This window comes from Pleurodeles waltl, chromosome 10 (assembly GCF_031143425.1).
Source record: "Pleurodeles waltl isolate 20211129_DDA chromosome 10, aPleWal1.hap1.20221129, whole genome shotgun sequence".
Classification (NCBI taxonomy): Eukaryota; Metazoa; Chordata; class Amphibia; order Caudata; family Salamandridae; genus Pleurodeles; species Pleurodeles waltl.
Genome location: NC_090449.1, coordinates 1,040,393,055 through 1,040,418,119, shown reverse-complemented (window position 1 = coordinate 1,040,418,119; position 25,065 = coordinate 1,040,393,055). Strand labels below are relative to the sequence as shown.

Genomic DNA, 25,065 nt, shown 5'->3' with positions numbered 1-25,065 from the left:
ATGAAAAACATACTATTTCTTTGGCTTGTAGGATGGTTTGATGGTAGATACCTTTAGTTTCCCTATACAACACTCACTGTATAAAGCAAGGGCGGATTTGCACTTCTCTCCCATTCCCCACCCCCACCCCCACCCCCACCCCCACGAAGCACTGCATTTTTAAAATTGCTTTAATGGTGGTTAAGGTAGGTAGATAAACTATGAATTTAAGAGGGGAGTGACATAACTGCAGAAGTCAAGCACTTTTTGAAAAAACATTTTTACAAAAAAACTCAACTCATACAACTTTTAGATCAAATCTCAACAGCTTTAAAGACACAAAATCCAAACAGCACAAAGATCACATAAGTTTATACGTTTTCAAAAAAGTATCAACAACCTGATGTGGGGAGCAGTTGGGAAAAGAGAAGGGAAAGAGTAATTTCCATATTTCATTCTGCTGAGCATTTTCTACATTGTTCAAAACATTAACAGAGAATTGTCCAGTCCCTGCACGATGTGAAAACCTCGCTGCACAAACTGATGAACACAAATACCCTATGTCGATGGTCTCTCAACTTGTCATCCCTACTCTTGGTAATGAATAACTGCAGAAAATTAAAAATTCATCTACTGACTTGAGAGAAGGAAAACATTATTTAGCATAGAAAACGGGGTGACAAGAGACTGGGAACCTGAAAATTAATGGGTTCTGACTTGGCAGGAAAGTGAAAGACTTGGGCCTCCATGGAGTTTAGCATACAAGAAGAAACTGCCTCCCAGTGTCAAAGAACTGACAGTCAGATACTTTAGATCAGAGATCAGGTAAAAAGATAGAAGACAAGAGGTAAAGTAGAAAAAGAAGCGCAGAGGGACCAAAACCGAGCACTTATGATTTTCTGCCTAAAGAGTATTATTTGGCACTCAAGAGCATTGTGAGATGAGAAAGATTTTTTTTTAAACGAGGCGGTTTATTCAACTATCTGACTGGTGTGTAAAATTTGTGTTCAGTGTGGCAGAAAGCTAGTATGAATGTTTATGATCAATCCATTTTTTGGAAACAAAAATGAAGCACAAGAGAAATGTGACATAGGAGATTTTGTTATATACAAGTCTATTACATCAATCAAGGATTTATAAAGCACAGTAAATCACTGGTGAGGCTCTCAAGGCTCTAGAGCTTCCAACTGCTTTGTGGCGATCTCTTGTTCGAACAGCCAGGCCTTGAGTCCTTTGCTGAATTTCTGGAGTGGTGAGGCGGTACTGAGGTGTAGGGGAAGGTCGTGCCAAGCTTTAGCCGCCAGGTGTGAGAAGTTTTGATGTATGCTGGTCTTTAATTGGGCAGGGTTTTGTATGTGTGGCTCAGCATCATGAGCTGGATCAGGAGCCAGTGCAGCTTCTTAAGGCGGGATTTGTTGTTAGCCCGTCAGGGAAGGCCGAGGATGAGCCTTGCCACTGAGTTTTGTATTGTCTTTAGTCTCTACAGGAGACATGTGGCGATTCCTATTTAGAGTGCATTACCATAGTCCAGCCTGCAGGTGACGAGTGCCTGTGACGGTCCTTCTGGTGTTGACTGGGAGCCACCTTAACATCTTGTGAAGCATGCAGATGGTGTGGAAGCAGGAGGATGATACTGCGTTTATCTGTTTCTTCACAAATAGCTTGCTGTCCAAGATGATACAGAGTTTGAGGGCGTGGTCTGTCACTGCAGGAGATGGGCCAAGTTCAGTAGGCCACCATGCATTGTTCCATGCCGAGGTGTTGTTCAAAGATGAGGACTTCCGTCTTGTCTGTGTTGAGCAGGAGACAGCTGTCTTTCATCCATTCTGCGATGTTCATCACAGATGGGTGAAGATGGTCTTAATTGACTTGCTCAGGAGGCCTACCCACACATCTCACAAACCAAAATATGTAGACAGATTTGGTTCTCTTAGGCTGGCATTACAACTGGTCAGTAATTTTTTCCAGACTTCTGTACAAACTGCAGTAAAACTTCTGGCAGTTCCAGCCTGAACTTTAACAGGGTGAGTGGAGAGGAGGCTCCATAAATAAATACAGGAACATGCAGATTTAGATCTCAATGCATTTCCCATTATTGAAGAAAAACTGAAAATGGGTGCAATTTATATGACCCACCAAACTGTAAAACCAGAGGTCTTGGATCTAACCAATGTGCAATAAATACTCAAAGCCTGTCTAGGGCTCTTGCAATCAGACCCTTAGTGGCGAAATGATACATACCAGCGGGGAGAATGAAAGAGCTGCATGGAAGGAACATCAAGTCTCCAACATGTAGCCTCTTTTGTACTGTATCCATCTTCCCCTATTCAGACAGAATGGTGAATCACACTGTGTTCCAGATTAGTCAGAGCTGTGCCTCAGCAAACAGTCACCCAGACAGGTGTGAAAGAGCCTACAACGGGGGTGACCTCTAGAAGCGGACAAACAAGACAGCCTGGCTCAAGTGACGAGGAGGAGCTGTACAGACTTCCACCCAACGCCCTAAAGGCCCTTCGTGCCGTGCACACAATGAAGAGCCAACTGTGCCGGATGCTATTCAGAATGGTGGAAACCACATCTGAGGATACTTTCGAAAGAAAAGCAGGGATGGGCATTTCATTGTTCAAGGCTTTAAACATCAGGCGCCCAATCGTATTCTAAAAAGGAGGAAAGAAAAACAGACACAACATGACATACCTAATAATATGAGGACCGACCACTGACCGTAATGAAGTGTGTATTTACTATTCTAACTCCACACGCGCTTTGATAGTAGGGAAGGTTATAAAGCGGATCGAGGCCGATATAACTGCACTTTTAGTTTTTTGATGCACTTGCTCTAAACCACCTAAGCACTCTATGGAGATCGGTCCTCCTAACGCCCTGGTCCTCACGCGGACAGTGTTTGTCTAGAACTGACAATGTTTACTCACGCGATGAGAACCAAACCGGTGTGTGCGCGCGCACACACACGTGTCCAGAGAGGTGTATGGCACTGAGAATTCTCACTCCTTTGTGAATGGTAGGCTAAATGGAGGTGGTCAGATGGAGGTTCTGAAAGCTCACTGTGTATTTAAGAGCGCCAGCCAACGAGTGATGAAAAACAAGCAGATGAACAAATTGAAATAGAATTTGGACAACATATACTGCAAGATAAGAAAAGAAAAAATAATCTGTAAATCAATAAAAGTAACGAAATATATATATATATTTTTTTTTAATTCATTCTTCCAGCCTTGTCATCCACGACAGGCATATGTTTTATGAACAGCGAATTGAGAGAAGAGCTGCATTTGAAAAACACCCTTCAGAAGGTACTATGGCCCCGAGAGGGCACTCCATGCGTGCAATTCTTCAACAAGAGGCAATTAGCAGCCAACATTGGAGCCCCCGGAGACTTCAAGGTGCGCTGACTTACGCACACAGAACAGTGTCCAAGGACTAGAAGGCCACACCACGTTCATGGGTAGAAAACTGGTGCAAGGAGGCCTTTTCAACATTTACTGCAATCTTTGCTCCACTAAATACCCACAAGCCACTCTCCCGGGCAGTTTACTGTGAGCTTAACATCAGCAGACTCCCCGAACAAAGTTTTTCAATCTAGCAGAGAATTAAAGCGTAGGCCTCTAAAAACCCAAATACCTGAAGTCTCGTCCAATCACGTAGCTGCCCGTAGGGGCGAGTGGAGTAAGTGAGGTCCGAGTTAAGCTCGCTTCGGAGCACACGGGAGTTCCAGGCAGATGTCACTGGGGCAGTGTGCGAGCAGGTGGCTGTGCACCTAGTGATGACTGAAAACAAGGCACAGAGCATCCGGGTGCGCAACCACGGGCGCACTGCGCCAGCTGGATGCCAAGTTGTGCAACAGTTCTTGTGCAATGCTGCCCCACTAAGAGTTCATGTAACATTGTCCGAAAGCAAAAGTCACAAGGCTTACCAGACATCTGGTTCTCGACCATTTCACACGGAAAGGATTAAAGAGCTCACCTGCAAGCGCCATGAAGCCAGCTTCGGGAGGAAGGCTATTTATTGCCTAGAACACTTTATGGCAAAGCAAACAGTGCGAAGGCAATCTGCTCTGTATGAACTGCATGTGGACACGGAGGTCCCTATAGACGCAAGCGCTAATTCCGAGATGAAGAGGAAATGACTCAAGACTGCCCAAAAACAGTCCAGGAAGCAAGCTGCCCTTTGCTCGAGGCCCTCCTGAAACTCGCCAATAAATGCGAAATTGAGGAAGCATTTGCAGCAATTGATGCAGAAAAAAAAATATGTAGGACCTTGTTACCGCATCAGTACAATTTGCCCATAGTTTCTCATAAACCGAAGTGGGAGCGCTTCCCGCTCCAGGTTCTGGAGAGGTTCGCACTTTGAGCGCCAGGAAGCGGGCATTTACATTTCTAAACCGCACTATTCAGAGCCGACCTCCCAGACCCGAGTGGGACTACCGAGGGTGAGGATGGTCGCCACCTTCTCAGACTGTGGGTGCTTCCGTGCATTGAAGTAAACGACTAGCCCCTACACCGCCAAATACAATACGGCATGATTGCTAATTTCAAAGCAGTAGCAGGATTTGAGTAAATAGATGTGCGGGTTCAGGAGAGGTGGTACTAGTGGGTTTCAGACACACTGTATACAAAGTCCTGTTTTACTATAACAGGCATCACCTCATTATCAACCAGGATACACACATTTTCTATACAGTGAGGAATGTTTTGGGTCACTGGTTTTTCCTGCCACTGATCTCAAAATAATTGACTATGGCCAACTCATGTAGTCCACCCAGCTAGTTATGAAGCTAGAACTAGTTTCTAAGGGTGAGCATGAAACTTAGAGGTAGTGACAAAGTTTCTGCACGGAGAGGCGGATACAGTGCTTAATTTGTGCTTGTTGCTTCCGGTGCTGAGCACCGGCACTTATTTTTGAGGGCCAGTGCTTATTCTACTGCCTCAAGCATTTGCTGCAAGCAAAAGACACATATGGCAAAGACGGAAAAAAGGGAAAAACAAAAAACCTTTACAATGGGAGAAAGCAGAAAGCTGCAATAGGGAGCTTAAGGGGCAGGGAGGGGCTTTAAATGGATAGAAGAGTCCTGAGATGGCTTCAGGATTACGCCGCCTTAGTATTCAGTGTTCCCACATTTAAATACAGCACCCGTGTGTTTAAGAGGAGGGCTTTGGGCACTGGCACCTTTTTATTTACAAATTAAGCACTGGGCGGATCCATGGGCAGTCAGTGGAAGCAGCATGTATTAACTGTACCACATGGTGCCACAGCTTGTATGCTACCACTGAGTAGACGTGTGGCTACATATATGGCAATCCATACCCTAAAACAGACAATTCAAAGAACCCGCCTTCCCCAGGTGTGCCAGTGTGGCTGGATTCTAAGGCAAGGCAACACATCCTTGGGTCTTTAAACACTTCCTGGTTACGCAGACCTCGACTCATCTGCAGCAATTATATTAAAAACAATACATAGGGACGCAAACAAAAAAAAGGCGTCAGTGGACGCACCAACTTTAAGGAAAATAGGTAACAGTAGGTGGGGGCGCAGTGATGCTAATTAGATGTGGAAGGTATCTATATGAACTAAGTTTAACTTAATTCTTGAAAATGTTTTTCCAATTATAAAAAATATATATATATATATATATATATATATATATATATATATATATATATATATATATATATTTTAAAACTATCAAACAGCTGCTTTACGGAATTAAAAGTCCATGGTGTCGATTGAAGTTTCACACCATGGTGACAATTTGTCAGTCTAAATTAAATGAATATATATGAGACACTGTAAATTTAATCACTGCTGAATAAATTAGCACAGGAACAAACCAGTATGGTAGGAAACCTTAAATGTAACAAGCACTGGAAAATTCAATAGGTAGAGATCTGCCTTATGTCACAGTCAGCCCACAAATCATTGTGCAATCACTGTTTGTCCAGATACAATTTCATCCCAGGGAAAGCCACCGTATTTCCAAGTACTGGTGTCTTACGTCACATGCCCAGCACGTCAGGCACAGCTTCAGATGCCCAAGTGCAGTCTTTCATTCTACCCTCTACCAATCCCGACACATAGGAAGCACATGGTTGACAGGGATGCCTGTGCAGAAACCTGTACCCACGCCATTGCCTCACACACTAGTGCCTAGAAACAGACAAACTAGTAAAGGCAAGCACCCTCACAACAAGACGGCTCTTGCCGCATGCACTCAGTTGATGAGCACCATACAGGCAAGGGCCTAACCTACGAGCTTTCACCACACAGTGGGCCACACTTCAGTCATTTGCACTTGTGCTCTTCTAAGGACAGATATAATAAGAATGCCAGGGAACTCTTGAGTGGCCAAGTTTTTCCCCCCCTCACAAGTAAGTGAATTTCCTTCTTTGAAAACACTACTGCAGAACTGAGGGATACATTTAGCAGTGTGTCTTCAGTTGTCTCCTGCAGGCCCATCTCTTAGGAAACTCTGTGATGGGTTCAGTAATGCTGTGATGCTCCTGCGAGCTAAAAAAAACAAAGGACGAGACATCCGCGAGTTCTTCAAGGGTCTGGGATGCCATAACATTCTACACATACGCCTGCACAGGATGCGCTCGAGCATTCGCAGACCATGCAGGCAACGAGCAGGTTGAAGGCAACATCAACAGGTTTGGTTAACGTCCAAGTAGCGGCTTACAGTCCAGTTCAACGCAATCCTTCTTAATCCGACAAACCTCATTTGAGACCAGTTTCCGGCTACACAAAACCAACTGATACTATGAAATCTTCAAAGTAATGAAATCCCATACAAACTGCTGGCACACAATACAGACCGCCCCGGTGGGCAAACACGCAGCTGGGTACTTGGCACTGGACTCGGCGCTCATAGGAAAGGGTTCTAAAATCGACATGAAGGACTTAAAGCAATCAAGTGAACTCATGCAAGCTCTGCAGGCCACACACCTGTAAATCAACGTGGTTTAATTATCTAGCCAGTTTAAGAACTACTGATCTAGCCTAAGGCTGCATGTAAGATTTCACATAACATTAGTATTTAATATTAAGGGGAAAAACAACTATGGTTTTTAAAAGGTAGATTTTGTCAAGTGCCTACTGAAAGCATTGCATGTCCCTAAAGGTAGAAGAGCACATTTGAGAAGGGCCCCTGAAATAATGCAGGATGCATCCTCGTCAACTGGCATCCTGGGCCTCTACTTTGCTACAAAAATGTCCAGATGATGCCCTACGAGATGCAGCCCAAACCTGGCACAGGCTTGGGAGGTGAACCCCTCTGAAATTTTTCAAAGTAGTCTATCAAATTGGCAATGTTACAATCTGTCTAGACTTATTAACACATTGCAAGTAAGTTCTGTTACGTTTTTAAAAACGCAATCAAATACATGATGCCAAACATACTATTCTGGTCAGGCAGGTATTACTAACGTGTAAATGTATCCACAGTGTGAATATTAGGAGTGAGGGTGGGTTGGGGGTTTTGAAGAGTATTTAGAGTCCATTCTCTTTGGACACATAGTTCTAGCTTGGATATAAATGACTAAGCATGTTAGTGATGGCTTTACTGAGTGGTTTCCCACTGCTAATTTTTTCCAGCTTAAAACAAAAACCTGTAATCCGCATAATGATTCTCCTGGCCAGAACCTGCCCAACCCTTCTCCTCCCCCACCGCCCCAGGCCCTTCACCCACCCCCACCCCCACAACACCCAGGGATCATTTGAGGCCCCCATAGGATGCCCGTCCCCCTACTTTGAAAAACCCCAGCTAAAAAGATTTAGCCCCTTCTTCTCAGCAGACGACAGATGATCTGTCAAAGGAAAAAAAAACATTATCAATGTTACCAACAAGTGTCCCGGTGACAAAAGTAACCCTTGAGCTTTGGCACACTATTAACATCTAATCCGGTTTACATTTCGTAAATATTTAACACAATTTCAGTCTACAAACAACCAGCAAAGAAGTATTTTCTCTAGAAACTAAGCAACAACCAAAACTAATCTAGCTGGCGTTCGTACAATAACTAAGTATTGTTAAAATAAAATAAAAACTATATATCTGCAAGTCTGAGACATTCAATACCCACACAGGGCAGTTTCTTCTAAAGCTCTGCACATAATATGACAAAGCAAAAGGCACATCAGCAATCTGCAAAGTCATGGGGCTTAGGGTCTGTGGACCACAAGGCTCAAAGAAAAGCAGCGATTGGGCACTTTCCAGGTTCAGTACAAAGAGCCCAGTAGATCAGCAAGTTCTCGCCTGGTGTGCTCTTTCAAAAAGAGGGCACATTAGTATCAGACGTGCTGCCAGACCGTGCCTAATATGTGTTCCCTGCGACAGAAGGCAGGTCCAAGCTCTTCAGAACATGGTGAGCTTGTACAAAGGGCTGGAACACCAAATCCGGCTCCTATACTGATGGCATTGGGGAAAGGCCTTTACTTTACACGGTTTCAGGCAGCTGCAGCCATGTTACCAAGTCAGGAAAAGGCTCTCCGAAATCTTCTAGGATTCTGTCTTCGTCTATTCACGGAGAGGATTGCAGAGTTAAACTTCATTCTGTGGATGCATCGTTCCTCCCCCGGGCTACCTGGAAGCCCCAACGAAAAGGGCAAAATATGTATCGAACAATGCTTTAAATAGGAAAGTGCTACTGGGTGCTGAATAGCTGCACTTTAGTCTAAAAGTGCAGCTAACACCACTTCTCAAAAATTATGCTGATGGGAGTAAGGGGAGCACGCTGGCACTCATTAGCAAACAGATGTATTTCAGGGTAGCAATTCCAGCACGGATGTATTTCTAATCATGGTGCAACCCACCCAGAGAACTACTACCACCTTCACAGTGCGTTGCCTTATCTCAGGGATCAAAGCAGAGATGAGGCTCTTGGTGAGAGAGTGACAAGTCCATCTGGTCACACTAGAAGCAGAAGCCTGTTCTCTGCCTGCACCCTCACACCCTCACTGCTATTAAAGCCAGCATCAACCCTAGGATGCATCAAAGGCACTCTAAAGCTAAGAAACATGCAACTTTTTCCACACTGCATGGTAAAACTTGGGAGACCATTTACAGATGGGTCTTGAATCATTTATGAAGCATACAAATGCACGCGGAGGTGACTAAAAGATGTTTACTGCTGACAACAGAATACCACGCGAATCAAATCTGAAATGCAGACATAGGTACCTCTAAAGGAAATTACGTATTTGTGGAAATAGGAGGGGAAAAGCATCCATTTGATCTGCTTAACCAAATTTTAGGAATTTAAAAACAAGCACCCTAAAGCGTAAACATTGGTGGAGCATCGAGTGGCGCGGCATGGGGCCCAATGATATGGTAGACCCAAAAAAAGCAGTGGCCAAGGATGTAAACATGGATAATGCTGGCTAGCAGGTGCAATGTTCTGGAAGATCAGGTTAGGCAGGCTGACTGGATTAACATCAACAATTTTCCATGATCTGAAGTTATTGGATTACATATTTGGTTAGACCCAGAAATCAGTTATCACCTAGATGAGACAAAACTGAGATGTTAATCTTCTATTTTTTTGAGTATCCATAAGAACCTACTGAACCATTTTGTAAAACACAGTAAAGAAATAAAACAAAAAAGCGAGGGGCCAAGTACTCCACCTAGCAGGCAAAGTAGTTTTTCGTTTAGTAAGCAGTCTTGCGAAGAGGTTTGGACTTTCTCCCCAGTGCAAGCTGTGTATTTTTTTTTTTTACTTGATGAAAGAAGGGAATGAAGGACTGTAGACCAGTGGCTCCCAACTTTTTGACTTCTGTGGACCCCCACTTTGTCATTACTGGAGCTCGGGGACCCTCATTCTATTGGAATCCTGGGATCCCACCCAGTCATTACTGAAAGCTGGGGACCTAATCTGTTAATATTATTTAACTTTTTTAAGCTTCACGGACCCCCCCCCCGCCCCAGCGGTCCCCAAACCACAGGTTGGGAACCACTGCTGTAGACAATTCCTTGTTAGTCCTCGCTTTCCACACAACTGTACAGCCTGGACGGAAGGTAAAAGTTACAGATTTTCCTCCAAACCCCCCCCCCCCCACCCTAATAGCCTTAAGGTAATTCCAGTTTTCAAAGACAAGCAATGATCCTAGTCCCCATTCTTGCCAGTTCATTTTTTTTGTTTTAAACACATTAATTGCTTTAACAATCACTATCACTAGATGTCTCATGCATGTGTGCGCTGTGCTTGCGAAATCCTTCGTAAAAAAAAAAAACACACACACACACCCCTTAAAGGAGTTTGGAAACTTCCCCTTACTTACCTGAACTTACCACTGGCTTGGTCCAACGCTGCTCTAATTTACATGCTTCTAATAGGCCAGCACGTTGTCTGCTTCACTTCCTGCTATCTTCTTGGTCGTTCACGCCATTGTGTTACCTCTGGACCAAGTACTCCTTCCGGTCACTTGAAACTGGACACTGCCCAGTGTCCTTCCTCTGGCTACGAAAAGGAAGGTACTTTTTTCTTTCTACACTGACTTCTTTCTTCACCACATGCTGTCTTCTTTCTTTACTGCCATCTTCTGCCTTCACTGCTTCATCTTTCTTTACTGCAGTCTTCTGTGCCACATACCATCATGCCAATAGTTTTCGCTTTTGTTTTTTCTCTTTCTAACTGGGTTACAAAATATTAGAAAAATGTTGTTTGTTTAAAATTTTATAAACCATTAATGGTTGTTTATGTTGTAATAGATGTTGAATTAATAAACATCACAACATAAACCACTAATAACGGTTTATCAAATTTAATACAAACATTATAGCATTTTTCTAATATTTTGTAAACCATTTAGATAAAAAGAAAAAACAAAGGTGAAACCCATTGGCTTTGCCAATGCTTTGTTTTTTCATGACATGTATACCTATGGTATACAACGTGGCAAAAACGATGGTTGAAAGAACTCTTAAGTAAAAAAAAAAATAAAAAAAAAAAAAAAATAAAACTCATCTGGGCAATGTGGGAGACTCCCCTTTTCCCATATTTATGTCCAGCCTAGCAGCAGTTTGTTGTATAGAAGCCCCCAGGAATGAAAAAATTTATAAATAATAAAATAAAAAAGGATACTTGTACACCCTTAGAGAAGCTTTGGTTCAGCCTTCTGCATCCATTGGTCTGTTCAACTGTCATTTACATTTTGCTTCTGCTCACCACAGCATGTGGAAAGGGTCAGCCATCTGAGAGTATTGGCTTCTTGCACTCTGTCTCTCTTTGGCTTCTAACCAGGGACGGGTCCCTCCGGTAGGGTGTAGAAGCGTTGCAGCCCCCTTCCCCCTCCCACCAGCAGCAGAAGGAGGAGCAAAACCTTTAATAAACAAAACGATAATAAACCAGGTTTATTATCGGTTTGTTAAAGGGGTGGGGCCACAGGGTGACAAGCGGTGAGGGAGGTGCACTCCCCTCAGTGCACATGTAGGTTTGGCTGGTCAAACACACATGCGCAGTAGTGTTGCCAGGCTAGAGAGCCTGCGCTGGGTGCTCCCAGCCAATCCCAACGCTGTTCTGAGCAGTGTCAGGATTGGCCGTAGGCAGGCTGAGAGCCTGTGCCTGCAGCGAGGAGCGAGTTACGTTTTTATTTTTATTAAATTTTAAACACACCCTCCTGCGCGCTGCATCCGCCCCATTTCTTATGAATGAAGTGAGACGCAGCTGCTTTAAACCCTGCACATCTGACTAAAGGAAGAGCCTGTATGGTTCCCTTCAAAATTACAAGAATTTAATTTAATGCAAATACTTGTTAGCCACATTTAGGCGGCTGAAAACTTTCTTATTTTTTTCTTTTTGTAGCATAGGCTTGTAATAAAAAAATAAAACAAAATGTAGCCACTGCACAAGTCTGCCAAGGGCAGTCCTACTGGCTTTGCCAATGTTTGCTTTTTTATTTATTTGTACAGAGCTGAAACCACAAGATAGGTACATAAGAGGTTTGGTCTCCAAAATCTAGAAGGCACTCCCTTGCAGAGAGCACAACCTGTTAAAGAGTGTGCCCGGGTCATATCAGGATAGGAGATCCTGTGCATCTTGCATGTCACGAATTAAGCTGCATAGCAAACAAGCGACACCTGCGAGGCAATCAGCCGTGTTTGTTTGGCTTCTTTTCAAGGCCTGGCGCGCGCGAAAACCTCAGGGCTGGCAGCTCAGGAGGCTGCAGTGCTGCACTTAATAAACCTGAGAGGGTGCAGGCTGCTCGTGCCAGCTGGCCCACGGCCGACGTCACCCGGAAGGAAACCCCTGCACGCGGTGCGCGCTGGCCCTTGACCTCGGGTGGACTGATGAGTGACAGGTCGGGGTGTCCATCCTTGCCACTGCTCGGGAAGGGCTCAGGTGAACGTGGTCCCCATGGAGGGGGGGGGGGGGAGGGGGGTCCGACACTGCCAAGTCAGTGAGTTTGTTGAAGCCTGGAGCTAGGCCGCACTTCATTGTGAAGATGTATGTAGTGTGTAACATATGGACAGTGGCCCAAGAAATAGATCAACCGACGGCCAGGAAAAGACTAACATTTTATATATATATTTTTAAATGAAACATTTATTAAAGTGAAGGATCCGAGTAGAGAGCCAACAAAGGCATTACTATAAATAGAAATGCACACAGCCAACGGAAATTCAGGTTTGTAAGGCACCCGTGAGATAAAACGGTTACAGCTGTGCTTTAAATTAATTTATATTTCACTTAATACCAAACTCAGCACCAAATTTAATGGCATAGAAGTTCGAGACCTCGAATCAAACCGGGCACAGCAGCCTCCCAACATCGGATCAACCAATGTGCAGAATTGTTGCAGCATGGGATCCACTAACCCGCTGCAGAGCATGGGATCTAACAACGTGCTGCAGCCCCACTCCCCTCCCACCAAGAGGGGATCAGACAATGTTGCAGGATTCTCCCCCCCCACCCGATCCCCCTTCATCCCCGCATACTGTGCAATCTCCCAACAGGGGATCGAACAATAGTCTGCAGCCTCCCCGCGGGGTTCAAACAATACTGTGCAGCAAAACGGCGCAGCCTCCCCGCAGGGGACCAAATACTCTGGCAGGCAACACACCTTGAACTTTTAGCAGTACAATGGAGAAGTATGTCTAGAAAATGTTTAATCCTGGGGGGGAATTCAAATCATTGGGCCCGCCTCTCCCTATTTTTCACAATTCTTCTATTAAATTGGCAATGTTTAACTAGATCTACACGTTTTTTCTTTTTGCAAACATTGCATTTCTAAAACAGTAGCAGAACTTAACTGCAATCAAATACATGATGCCAAACATAATATACGGGGCAGGTCTTCCTGATGTGTACATGGTGGCGGCAGGGGTCTGAAGAAGTATTTGGGGTCCCTTCCCTTTCGACACACCCCGAGATTGGATATATATGACAAAACATGTTAGTGATGGCCCATTACAGAGCAGTTTATTGCTGCTCGTTTTTTTCAGCCTAAAACAAAGCCTTGTTATTAACAATGCTTCTTTTGGCCGGAGTACCCCCTCCTTTCCCGGGATCACTTGAGCTCCCCCCCCCCCCCAGACCCCTCCCCCAGTTTGAAGACCTAGGTCTAGACATTTTTATAGTTGAGAAGTGACTCAAGTGAGAGGAATCTGGCCAGACAAAGGAGGCTGTAACATCTCTCACGGTGAAGGGCACGTGAGGCAGTACTTCCCTGCTGAATAACTAGATCTTAGGGGGTGGAGCTAAGTGAGCGAAAAGACGTCAGAGAAGGGGGGCTGGGAAGCTAACACTACAAGCCTTCACTGCAAAGTCTTCCCTTGGTCTAGTCAGGGATCAGCTTTAAAAGATATCACACCGTGAGTGAGACAATCCGAGATGCTGTGTTTGGTTGAGTGAATGATACAGATGTGCACACGTCTGCTAAAGAAACCGGGGATACACATACGTTTTCCCTACCGTGAGGGCAACAGCACCGTAGTAGTACAGAGAAACCACAACAAACCAAATCCTATCCCGAAGGAACATGTAAATTACATATCCAGCTCGGGGTATTTCCCAGCCTTTGTGGTAAGATAGGGGGTCAAAAGTCTGTGGCAAGTCAAATCCAGTGTGACAAGCCGAGACACTTCACACGATGACCGTGAGCTGCAAACTATACCCCTGTGCATTATGTCTGGTGGAGGCCTCCAGACATAACAGGAGGCTGTAGAAGAGCATTCCAGCATCCCAACTGACTCCAAGTTACCTGGTGCTAACTTTCAACCATGCGCCAATCCTGCGTACAACGTGACATATCAGCAAACCACTGGACACAATTAAGCTGTCTTAATGCAGCAGACTGCTAAGCATCGTTCAGCTGTAGGCCTGGAAGCCATGGGCATCCTGCTCTAGCCAAAAACTTACAAAACCTTTAGTAACTTAGGGGCCATTTAAAAAAAAAAAAAAAAACTAGTTAAATTTCACTCACACATTATACCTATTAAAACGTTATCCAGACAAGATAAACTAAGATGGACATAAAACTTGACAAACCAAATTATGCTATTTCCATAAGAGGTCAGCATTGCTCTGGATTATAACCTGTATTCAAATACGAATGCTTGGCTTGTCTAACCCACCAGCTCGAACCTTAAAAGAGACTGTGCCCATACTACCTTCGAACACACATTCTAAACATGATTCTGAGAAACCATCACAAGCCTGGTCATGCTGGACCAGAAGGCCCCTTTTTGACCCACGGGTCTCTCAGCCTGGGGACACAGGGTTCAGAAACATGAACCCCAAACCCCTTCTTCTGGGTCCCAAAAACTAACAACGAATGCCACAGCCAAGAGACAGAATTTCTCATGCAAAGTTTTACATTTAAAAAAAAAAAAAAAAAATCTAAAAAAAGTTAAGTGAAAAGTTACCCAAGAGCAAATAAAAAAAGAAAGTGCACTACTTACCCTGCCGCAACGGCAATCAGGACCATTGTCATTCACTCTTTCACCCCATCTCTACTGAGACACAGTGTCCCAATGAAGAACAGTATACCCCAAAATGCCCTCAAATCTGTGTCAACCAATCCTCTAGCAAGGAACCCACCAAGTTTTTACTACTCAAGTGAGAGAAAGAAAGTGAAAGAAAACCTATTTGGCCACAGGATTCAAATACCATCACTCTATTGCAGAATGAGGCCTGCAAAGCTGAACTACAGTACTTGTAAGCCTGGTGCGTGCCTCACTTTTTTTTTTTTGGTAATCCACTCAACCAACCGCAAGAAAAATGTATCGCCAAATACCCAAACCATCTGCATTCACTTGAAACAAGGTCAAACTTAGAAATTAGTTATAAGGATAACATTGATAGCTTTGCTTGAGAACATGGATAGTGCGCTTGTCACGGTCTAGCTACACTTTCAATATTGCTTGTTTAGTGACAAAGAGCTCTAACATAATTATACAGTTTCCCCAAACACCCACAACTACTTTAGAATCCCGATTTTTAGTATTGGCCATAGATCAACAAATGTTCCAGTAGCAACTAAGGCGGTGTGCTTTTGACCTGGATGTTGCGCTTGAACTAGAAAAAGAACGTTAATCAAAATGATACCCTTTTATTGAAAGTTAGTAATAGATGTGTTACGGGGCCACTTTAAATGCAAATATATTTTGCAAATATTACCAGAGTTCAAAGAAACTGACCTCAGACTTGAACAAAACCTCAAGCTTCTTTACCCATATAATGTGAATAATGTGCTGATGTGGAAAATAAAAGGAATACCGAAAGCCACCTAGAGAAGCAAGCGGCATTTTTTCCCCAAAAGCTGTTCACCAATATTTTGAAGCCCCCTCTTCCTGCCTGCTCTCACGGGCAAAGGGCCGTTTCCGATGCAGGGCTGCTTAAAGCGAGATTCCCAACCTGTTGTCTGGGGACCCCTGGGGGTCCGCGAAGCTTCATCAGGGGGTCCGCAACTGCTTAGGATATTAAATAATATTGACAGATTAATGGTATGTATATAAATTAAGTGGCTAAATGTACAATTGGAAATTTTATAAAGTACTGTAAATGTCAAGGAATTTGAAATTGAGGGCTAAAAATGTAATTAGCATCCTCAGATTGATTTGTGGGATCAGTTCAGGTGCAGCAAACACAATATAGTACGGGCGTTGTGTGGTTTCAATTGAATTTAAAAAAGCTCAAACCTGATTATAAAATGTATTTTTTGTTTGTTTGCAAATTAAGAAAAATCTGTTATTATTTGTGTATGTTTGATGAATGCTTGTGTCTGTATTTTTTGTGTATTATTTTGCATTTCAAATCATCTACAATGTATAGGCCCGAGTTCCCGGATTCCAATGATGCGTCAGTGGGGGTCTCCGGATTCCAGTGGTGACTCAGTGGGGGTCCCTGGGTTGCAGTAATGAGGAAGTGGCGTCCACCGAAGTCAAAAGGCTGGGAACATCCTGTAAACTGTGTACTGTGCTTTCTACCCGTCTTTCTCGTCAAGTGCGTCAAACCCACATTTCAAGTTTGAATGCCAGGGTAAGCCAAGACGCACGGCTAAAAGGCTTAACACGTCATGAACGTAAGAGATCCACGGTGCCAGATGTCACTCACAAGCAACTATTGCGAAAAAAATGTGTAACCGTCATTGCCAAAGAAAACTGACGCAGCTTCGGTGTAATTCAACTGTGGGATCGTTGAGAATTTTGACCGAATTGAGCAAGAGTTTTGCAGTGAAACAGTCCAATGAACTAAAAAAAAAAAAAAAAAAAAAAAAATTAAGTTCAAGGTACATTTTTTCCCCATCAAAGATATTCTGCCAGAGAAAAAGCACCTTTGATCCAACTAGGAGGGAAAATAGTTTTTCAAGTCAACAACTGACAGGTAAGTGAGAGCTGCTTTTCATATAAATACCCACACACGTGAAATCTGGGTCGGCGTACCTGGAACACTAGTCACAAGCACAGTACTTCTAGGTTAGCTTCCAGGTAATCTTTTTGTTCGTGGATTGAAAGACGGCACGTATCAATTAGAACAGCTTGGCTTAATTTGTAATACGCAGACTAACATGATGCTTTCAGTGGTGGAGACAGACGGGGGAACCAAGCGCTACACAAGTTTCTGGGTGTTCTTAAAGTGTACTTGGTGTAAACAAAGTCGTACTGCAAGTTACAAATCCATACAGCACCTGCAGGATCAACACACAAACTTTTGCCAAGTGGTAACCTGTGCGAAAGGGTGCATGTGCAGAAACCGTTGCGACGAGAACAACGCGGGGGGCATGCCCCTGAGAAACCACCTGCCGCCTTTTGTCGCCCTGTGATCAATAATTGTAGTATTAATGCCCACCGGGAGTTAAGTGACTGCGCTCAACACTCCGACGGGCAGCGCAGAGCCGGGCATCGCCTGGCAAGCGGTGTCCCCTGGGCACGGAGGCCACCAGGTTTGTGAACCCGCGCTCCCTGCAGAACATAGTCGCTGGCTGGAACGTGTGTGCGCCCAACCCCAAGAAGCTCTCCTAACAAAGGGACCTGACACCATCACCGCTCGCGCAGCTACAGCAGGACATGTATGTGCACAGCATGACTGTGCATGAGCTGAAAACTGCAGTGGCCTGTCCAGGATGCACTGCTCGTCACACGCGCCCCCTGACCCCCACGGGCACCCTCCTGTCCTAATGAACGCGGAGAGTCTACACACAACTGACTAACACAGGGGTGCTCGGAAGGTGGTGCACAGTGACGGGTTTGCACGTTTTTTTCCAACCAGGAGCTATGCAATGTTACCGAGGAGAAAGTGGTACTCGGACAGCGGGGGAACAGCTTTCAAGCAACCAAAGCCTGAAATAAAAGAGAACCAAAATAAAACAGTGCTTTCCCACTTGGTCAGGTGCCACAAATGTGTCGAGAATGTGCCGGAGGAGCTGGGTGGTTTTTCCTCTCTTGTAAATCTTGCAGCACGGAGTACGAATAAAGGGAGGACCCGATTTCTTCCTAATGTTGTGTAGGACTCCAAATGTAACCCGATACGTATGATTACAGGTCAACTTTAATGAAGTGCACCCCAACCAATCAGCATTAGATATATACGCCCCGACCTGGCTCAGCGCATCCATCAGCCTGTAGGTAACTATAGCGTCGCCGCTCAGTGTGCACAAGAGATGGATCCAAGAGCGTCGAGGACACGGGAGGAGGTTTCCATGGCTACTTTAACTGGGAGGCGGTTCGGCGTTTATAATGTTCTAACACATCCCGACATGCAAGGCTCACCTACATCAATGACCAAACACGGCTAACGTGCGGGCAGTGCTTTAAATGAGCAGGTACTGTCCGGTACTGATTGCAAGCACTTCTAAGCACTGGTGCAATACGTTTCATGGGCGAGTACCGCCACTTCTCGGAAGCAAGCAGGCGCTCTGTAGAGTGAGCACCTGCACTCCTGTATTTCCACTTTAAGCACTGAGTACTGGTGAATGCACAGCGCCGTTGGGTGGAGTTAAGCTAGTGCAAGTAACATGCGCCCCCGCCCAATGCCTCTGAGCTGTTATGTGTGCACCGAGTGAACCTGTATTTCAGTGCATGGCCGACATTAAGAACACGCAGTCCTCTATACGTCGAGATTCCAACCCAGAGCGGGAAGCGGGGCTCGCTCTTCCTACAAACCACAGCTGGTTGTGAAAGAGTGTCAAAGTTACACCCTGGGTGAGCAGTGAGTCAATGAGAGGCCTTGCAGCCTCTGTGCACTGTGCATCAGCACTGAGTCAACGAGAGCCCTTGCAGCCTCAGGGCACTGTGCATCAGCACTGAGTCAGCCGGGTGGGGGGCTGCCACATGGCTCTCTCTCTTCAGGGCTGACTGAGTGATAGTCTAAACCAAACTTCCGTGTAATGAGTGTATTCTCAGTGGCTGAAACGGAATTACAGAAGTGTGTACTCACAGTTGTAGAGTACCCGTCTGCTATGGAAAAGTGCAGGTACTCACCGTCGCAGAGTCCCCGTGTGCTACTAATAAATGCAGGTGCTCTTCCTTTCACAATAAAGTACAGGTACCCAGTACCTGTGAGTACCTGCCCATTTAAAGCACCATGTATTGCATTTGCAGAACACACAATGCACCGCGGTCCCTGTCCGGACAGAGACAAGGAGGCGTCCTTGCATCGCTGGCAGAGAGCGTCTTTAGAGTGCAACCTACGTGCAGGGTAGAGGTGGGCGAGCCAACAAATTAATAACAGGGAGAGCCGAGCCAAGGGTCAGGCTGGGTTCTAAAGGCCCGTGCACGAGCCGAGCCCTGAAGAGCCCTGAAAATAGCTGGCATCGAAATCATGCAACAAACATGTAAAAATATGGCAGTCTCTACAAAATATATATATATAAAAAAAGTATTTCTTCTACATGCAAAGCCACAGTCCATATCACAAGATACTGTTCCTGGAGAGGCAGGTGGTGCACTTCTTAACCCTGTAAAGAGATCACAGTCGGTCCTAGTTTGGAACAATTTAAAGCAGGATTACAGGTCGCTGGGAGGATTACCTTTGCTCTTCCCGAGACACTGAGGGGAAGGAGGGCTGGCTGCACAAACTGTACTCCCTGGCCAGGGCACTGGCACTCAAGAACCAGCTGTCACTCCGCCACCCCCATCCGATGGCACTGGCCTGGATGATGACCAGGCCCAGTACAACGCAATGGACGTGTCTGGGTGTATTCTGCCAGCACTGGGACACATTCAGTGCGCCTGAAGCTCAGAGCCGCAGACGAGGAAGGTATCCAACGCTCAGGTCCAGCTGGGCACAATACAAGTGCCTCACCTAAAGGACCATCCGCACTCTTCCGTTCAACCCTCATTCTGGCTGGGAGCTAGCCAAGCCGAACACCTTGGAGCCAGTGCCATCGAGGGGAACATGACCATCAGCTTGTCACTTTACAAATGCTTAAGAAATAATCAATGCTTTCCAGCTTAGGTTTCCTACTTTTCAAAGCTTTGAGTGAAAGGGATACGCATAGACTAAAAGAAAGTGAGATACGTCTTTGAGTAATTATATACTAGTACTCTTTCCGAGATCACTTACAATAAGTGTTCATCACTACTTAACGGAATGATTTCTAGCAATCAGGATAGATTACATAAGAAGAAGAAAAAATAAATACATAAAAAACCCACACACAGCGTAAATATATGGCTTGCAGTTTACATCCAGCTACATTAAAGTGAAATGTTGGCATAAATGTGATACATTAAATTCTGCAGCAGACATTAACCCTCTATGCTATTTTATGAGACAAACCTGTTGCTACACTGCACACGGATCCACTCAGCAAGTGCATTACATTATACCCTAAACATTGCTGACTAGTAGAAAAGGAAAAAAAAAACCTAAAAAGTAGGTTCCTTCACCCTTCGAGATATTTAAAAATACAACTCATCGGTAACCAAGTAAATCTGATTTTATCGCATTTATACACATTGATCATTTCCATGAGCTGGAGTTATAAAAAAATAATATATATACAAATATATATATATATATATACACACACACACACACACACACACACACATATATATATACACACATATATACATACATACACAGTGTGTATAAGGAAACGGTCAATCTATGCTCCTCATGGCTCCTCCCCTTCTGGTGCCATCCCCATGCTCCAATTTATAGGAAGCTGGAGACCCAAACTCCCCAATTTTCCAGCATTGGGACCATCTTTTTAGGCACTTAAAAATAAGCTTCTTAAGGTAGAGAAAAATGAAAGCAGCTGTATTAAGCACTAAAGAAACAGAGAAGCTACTGTTGTATGCACTTTTAATACTGTGATCAGAAGGCGGAAACCTGGAGCGAGCATCCACCCACCCAGACCACTCAACCACAAGCTAGGGATCTGAAACTGAGAGGTGAACGTGAATCTGAGTCTAAGTGGACAGCTAGCATGCCATGTCCACATCCATAGGCATGGACCAGATGTACCTAGCTTTGGGTTTGCAATTTCCTAGTAGCAAACTTTTGCTATTCGCTATTAGGAAATTGTAAACAGCCATGAACAACAGGGTTTTTAACACTGTTTGAGATTCCCAGTAAAACGTAACCTAACGTTAACTTCATAAGGTAGGTCGCAATGTGCGACTCACTGGAAATCGTTAAAAACACAGGGGTGGTGACCTGCTGGGGACAGTATACCACCATGTCCGCGTTTGGTTTTATATAAAGCAATTTTTTTTTTTTTTTTTTAATGCAGCCCGTTTCCCTAAAGGAAAACAGTATGACTTTCGAGGAACAAAAATGAAAAGTTTTATTTTAATTTTTTTAAGGAGTAGGCAATGGTCCACGTGACAGGCCGTGTGGCAAAGCGAGCACCCGAACAGTCAGCCCAACACTACATACACCCCTCTATTTGTCTGCCGGTGACTACCAGCATGAAAATGGGATATCAATATGTTTTTTTAAAGTGACACCTTTCTGGTAGGCATCTTGGTATCAATGCTAAGAGGCAATTATGCTTGTGGTGGGCACTATACACTCCCAGCACGATTTCCAGAGGGAGGTAACAAAATATTTGTTATAGTTCAGGAGACTTGAGAAGGCAGGACAATTGTAGTGGAATGATGGGTTAAGAGCAACATCACATATCTCAGTCCCTGGAAGACAGGTCATGCGGCCCCTGCGGGGTCAGCACATCACAGCCACTGCAGTTGTGCCTTGAGATGCAGCACAATAACATAAAATACCTCTGACTGTCTGAAGAGTCAGATGACGCGATTGGGCTACCCCAGTTCTTGGCAGAGGGGTGAATTCATTGAATTAGTGTACTCCCTTGCATTAGTCATACTTTTCCAGTAAAGTGCCCTGTAGATTGAGACATCACCACCACAGGGTACCTTACAGAACAAAAATACAAAGAAAACCTACTTTTATTTGCCTCCGTTACGAATGTAATTTTATTTTGCATTTCTCGGAGTGTTCCCTATACCTACGCTTCTTTTCATTCCAAACCCCTGTGTTTTCTGGGATAGACACCACCCGCCGGATTCATTAACTGCTTTCTTGTATTCTTCACACTCATTTTTGCACGAAGATTCCTAAGAGACTCTCTCTATCGGAACTGACTCCCTTCTCTTCATAAATACCTCATTAAAAGATGTGTGCAGATTTCAGAAGGCCTGTGGTGTCCAAATATTATTCAATTTAGCAGAGATACCGAAGATATGTCAAGTTCATTAAACAGTCACATAATGTCTGTCTAATTATTAACCATGCATTTATCTCACTTCCAGACTAAAAATCAGGTGCAGCTTTACATATGTGCAAAGGAGATATCTGCGTGCACGCCAAGGCCATGTTAAACATACGCCGCCCATTAATTCAACAACCTAGTTATGTGCCAACCCAACTGATAGCTGAGTGGGTACCATGGACCGGTTTGCATCTTACAGCATTTCTTGAGGAAATTATCTTGTTGCGACACCAGATAAGTCACTAGATCAGCCGCCCCCACCCTAATAAGGTTTCCACTTTTAAACATTTGGCGACTTAACACCTAATGGCCAACTTCAATTTATCCAACATATCACTTTGCACCAGCTCGTTATTCACCTCCTTCTGCCGTGTGTACCCACTTTTATATATTGAGACCTGAAAATCTCATCAAGCCTTGGCTACACTGTGATTAACAGGCAGTTGAAGGTGAAATGTATGACCGTTATGTAGACATCATATTACAACAATTTAGCCCGAGGTAGACATGACCTGAAACCCTACTGTGTCACTGGGAAAAACTTGCCCATTGGCGGCCAGGAGACTCCCGAGATCACCCAAAACACCTTTACCCCTTGAACCACACCTCAAAAAGACTCCACCCATGGGTTTGTCAGAACTTTATACGTAGGCAGGGAGACCGATGTGTCACCGGGAAGGAGTCTGCCCCCCTGAGCAAGTGACCCAGTGGGCTTTGACAAAGCACGTTATTCCCAGGAAGTCAGGTCGTGATACCACTTGGGATCTGCCTCACCAATTAGACCCTTGGCTGACATGCCGGAGACATCCCTTGGCCCAGTTCAAGAGACCCTCAAACTCCATCCCCTGGCAGGCAGTTCAGGAGACCCTCAAACTCCATCCCCTGGCAAGCAGTTCAGGAGACCCTCAAACTCCATCCCCTGGCAGGCAGTTCAGGAGACCCTCAAACTCCATCCCCTGGCAGGCAGTTCAGGAGACCCTCAAACTCCATCCCCTGGCAGGCAGTTCAGGAGACCCTCAAACTCCATCCCATTTGGCAGGTAGTTCAGGAGACCCTCAAACTCCATCCCATTTGGCAGGTAGTTCAAGAGACCCTCAAACTCCATCCCATTTGGCAGGTAGTTCAAGAGACCCTCAAACTCCATCCCATTTGGCAGGTAGTTCAAGAGACCCTCAAACTCCATCCCATTTGGCAGGTAGAACAGGAGTACCTCAAACTCCATCCCCTGGCATGTAGTTCAGGAGTACCTCAAACTCCATCCCCTGGCATGTAGTTCAAGAGACCCTCAAACTCCATCCCCTGGCATGTAGTTCAGGAGACCCTCAAACTCCATCCCATTTGGCAGGTAGTTCAGGAGACCCTCAAACTCCATCCCATTTGGCAGGTAGTTCAGGAGACCCTCAAACTCCATCCCATTTGGCAGGTAGTTCAGGAGACCCTCAAACTCCATCCCATTTGGCAGGTAGTTCAAGAGATCCTCAAACTCCATCCCATTTGGCAGGTAGTTCAAGAGGCCCTCAAACTCCATCCCATTTGGCAGGTAGTTCAAGAGGCCCTCAAACTCCATCCCATTTGGCAGGTAGTTCAAGAGGCCCTCAAACTCCATCCCATTTGGCAGGTAGTTCAAGAGGCCCTCAAACTCCATCCCATTTGGCAGGTAGTTCAAGAGGCCCTCAAACTCCATCCCATTTGGCAGGTAGTTCAAGAGGCCCTCAAACTCCATCCCATTTGGCAGGTAGTTCAAGAGACCCTCAAACTCCATCCCATTTGGCAGGTAGTTCAAGAGACCCTCAAACTCCATCCCATTTGGCAGGTAGTTCAAGAGGCCCTCAAACTCCATCCCATTTGGCAGGTAGTTCAAGAGACCCTCAAACTCCATCCCATTTGGCAGGTAGTTCAAGAGACCCTCAAACTCCATCCCATTTGGCAGGTAGTTCAAGAGACCCTCAAACTCCATCCCATTTGGCAGGTAGTTCAAGAGACCCTCAAACTCCATCCCCTGGCAGGTAGTTCAAGAGACCCTCAAACTCCATCCCCTGGCAGGTAGTTCAAGAGACCCCCCCCCATAGACCTATCAGCAAGAAAGAGCCCCTCCCTAGCACAGGTGTAAGAGAACACCTGGCAGGTACCAGCGAGGGAACACCTGGACCACAGGTCAGCAAACCAAATGGAATCCTTCGAAAGACGGCAGCCCCTGCTAGACACATCAGGAGACCCCTTGGCCCCCCACCATCCTGCCCCACGTGTCGGTGGACCCCAGCGCCTCCCCGGGCACCTCCGCTGTAACTGACGGCGCCCACGCGCTTTCCCTCACCGCAGTCAGCAGCGGTCTCATCTGCTCGCCGTAGCGGTCCGTCTCCATCTCCGCTCGGCACGGGCAGCGCGGCGCGGCGCGGCGGTGTCCTGGGCTCGGGGCGGGTGATGCCACCCGCGCGCAGCTCCCCCGGCCCGACCTATATACCGCTCCACCAGCGCGCGCCGTCCGCCGCTCGAGACACACACGGCTCTGCCGCGGCACGTCACAAAGACCTGGTGACGTTCACTCTCCGCCCATCGGTGACGAAACACCCACGCCAGCACTGCACCGCCTCTGACAGCGATGGATACAGAAGAAGGGCAAGCGTGTTAGAGTGCTTTTATTAGTTGCCTGCAACTGCTGCGGCCATCTTGAAAATATCCATGGCAAGTGAAACGAATGAACATTCAAACATATAACATATATTTTTTAAACAAAACATTACGATAAATATAATATTAATACACAGACAATCGCTAGTAATTGTAGTATACTGCAACAACGTTTGCGAAATAAATTGCTACGAAATTATTGCAGGCATTTAAATCCAACAGATCCGTCGTCTCGTGTCTTAATCGTTATCGGTGTTTGTCTAT

General features: G+C 45.3%; 1 protein-coding gene across 3 annotated transcripts in view; it reads right to left on the bottom strand.

Annotated features, from left to right (window-relative positions):
• The window catches only part of SLC4A7 (solute carrier family 4 member 7), a 305,235-nt gene extending 280,539 nt beyond the window's left edge, over positions 1 to 24,696 (bottom strand). For 2 of the 3 annotated variants that reach the window (XM_069212019.1, XM_069212017.1), the window contains exon 1: positions 24,488 to 24,696. In XM_069212019.1, coding sequence (XP_069068120.1) covers positions 24,488 to 24,535 — 48 coding nt within the window. In that variant the 5' untranslated portion in view covers positions 24,536 to 24,696. The remainder of the gene's footprint in view (positions 1 to 24,487) is intronic. The other variant, XM_069212018.1, reaches the window with a different exon arrangement.
• Between the last annotated feature and the right edge of the window lie 369 nt (positions 24,697 to 25,065).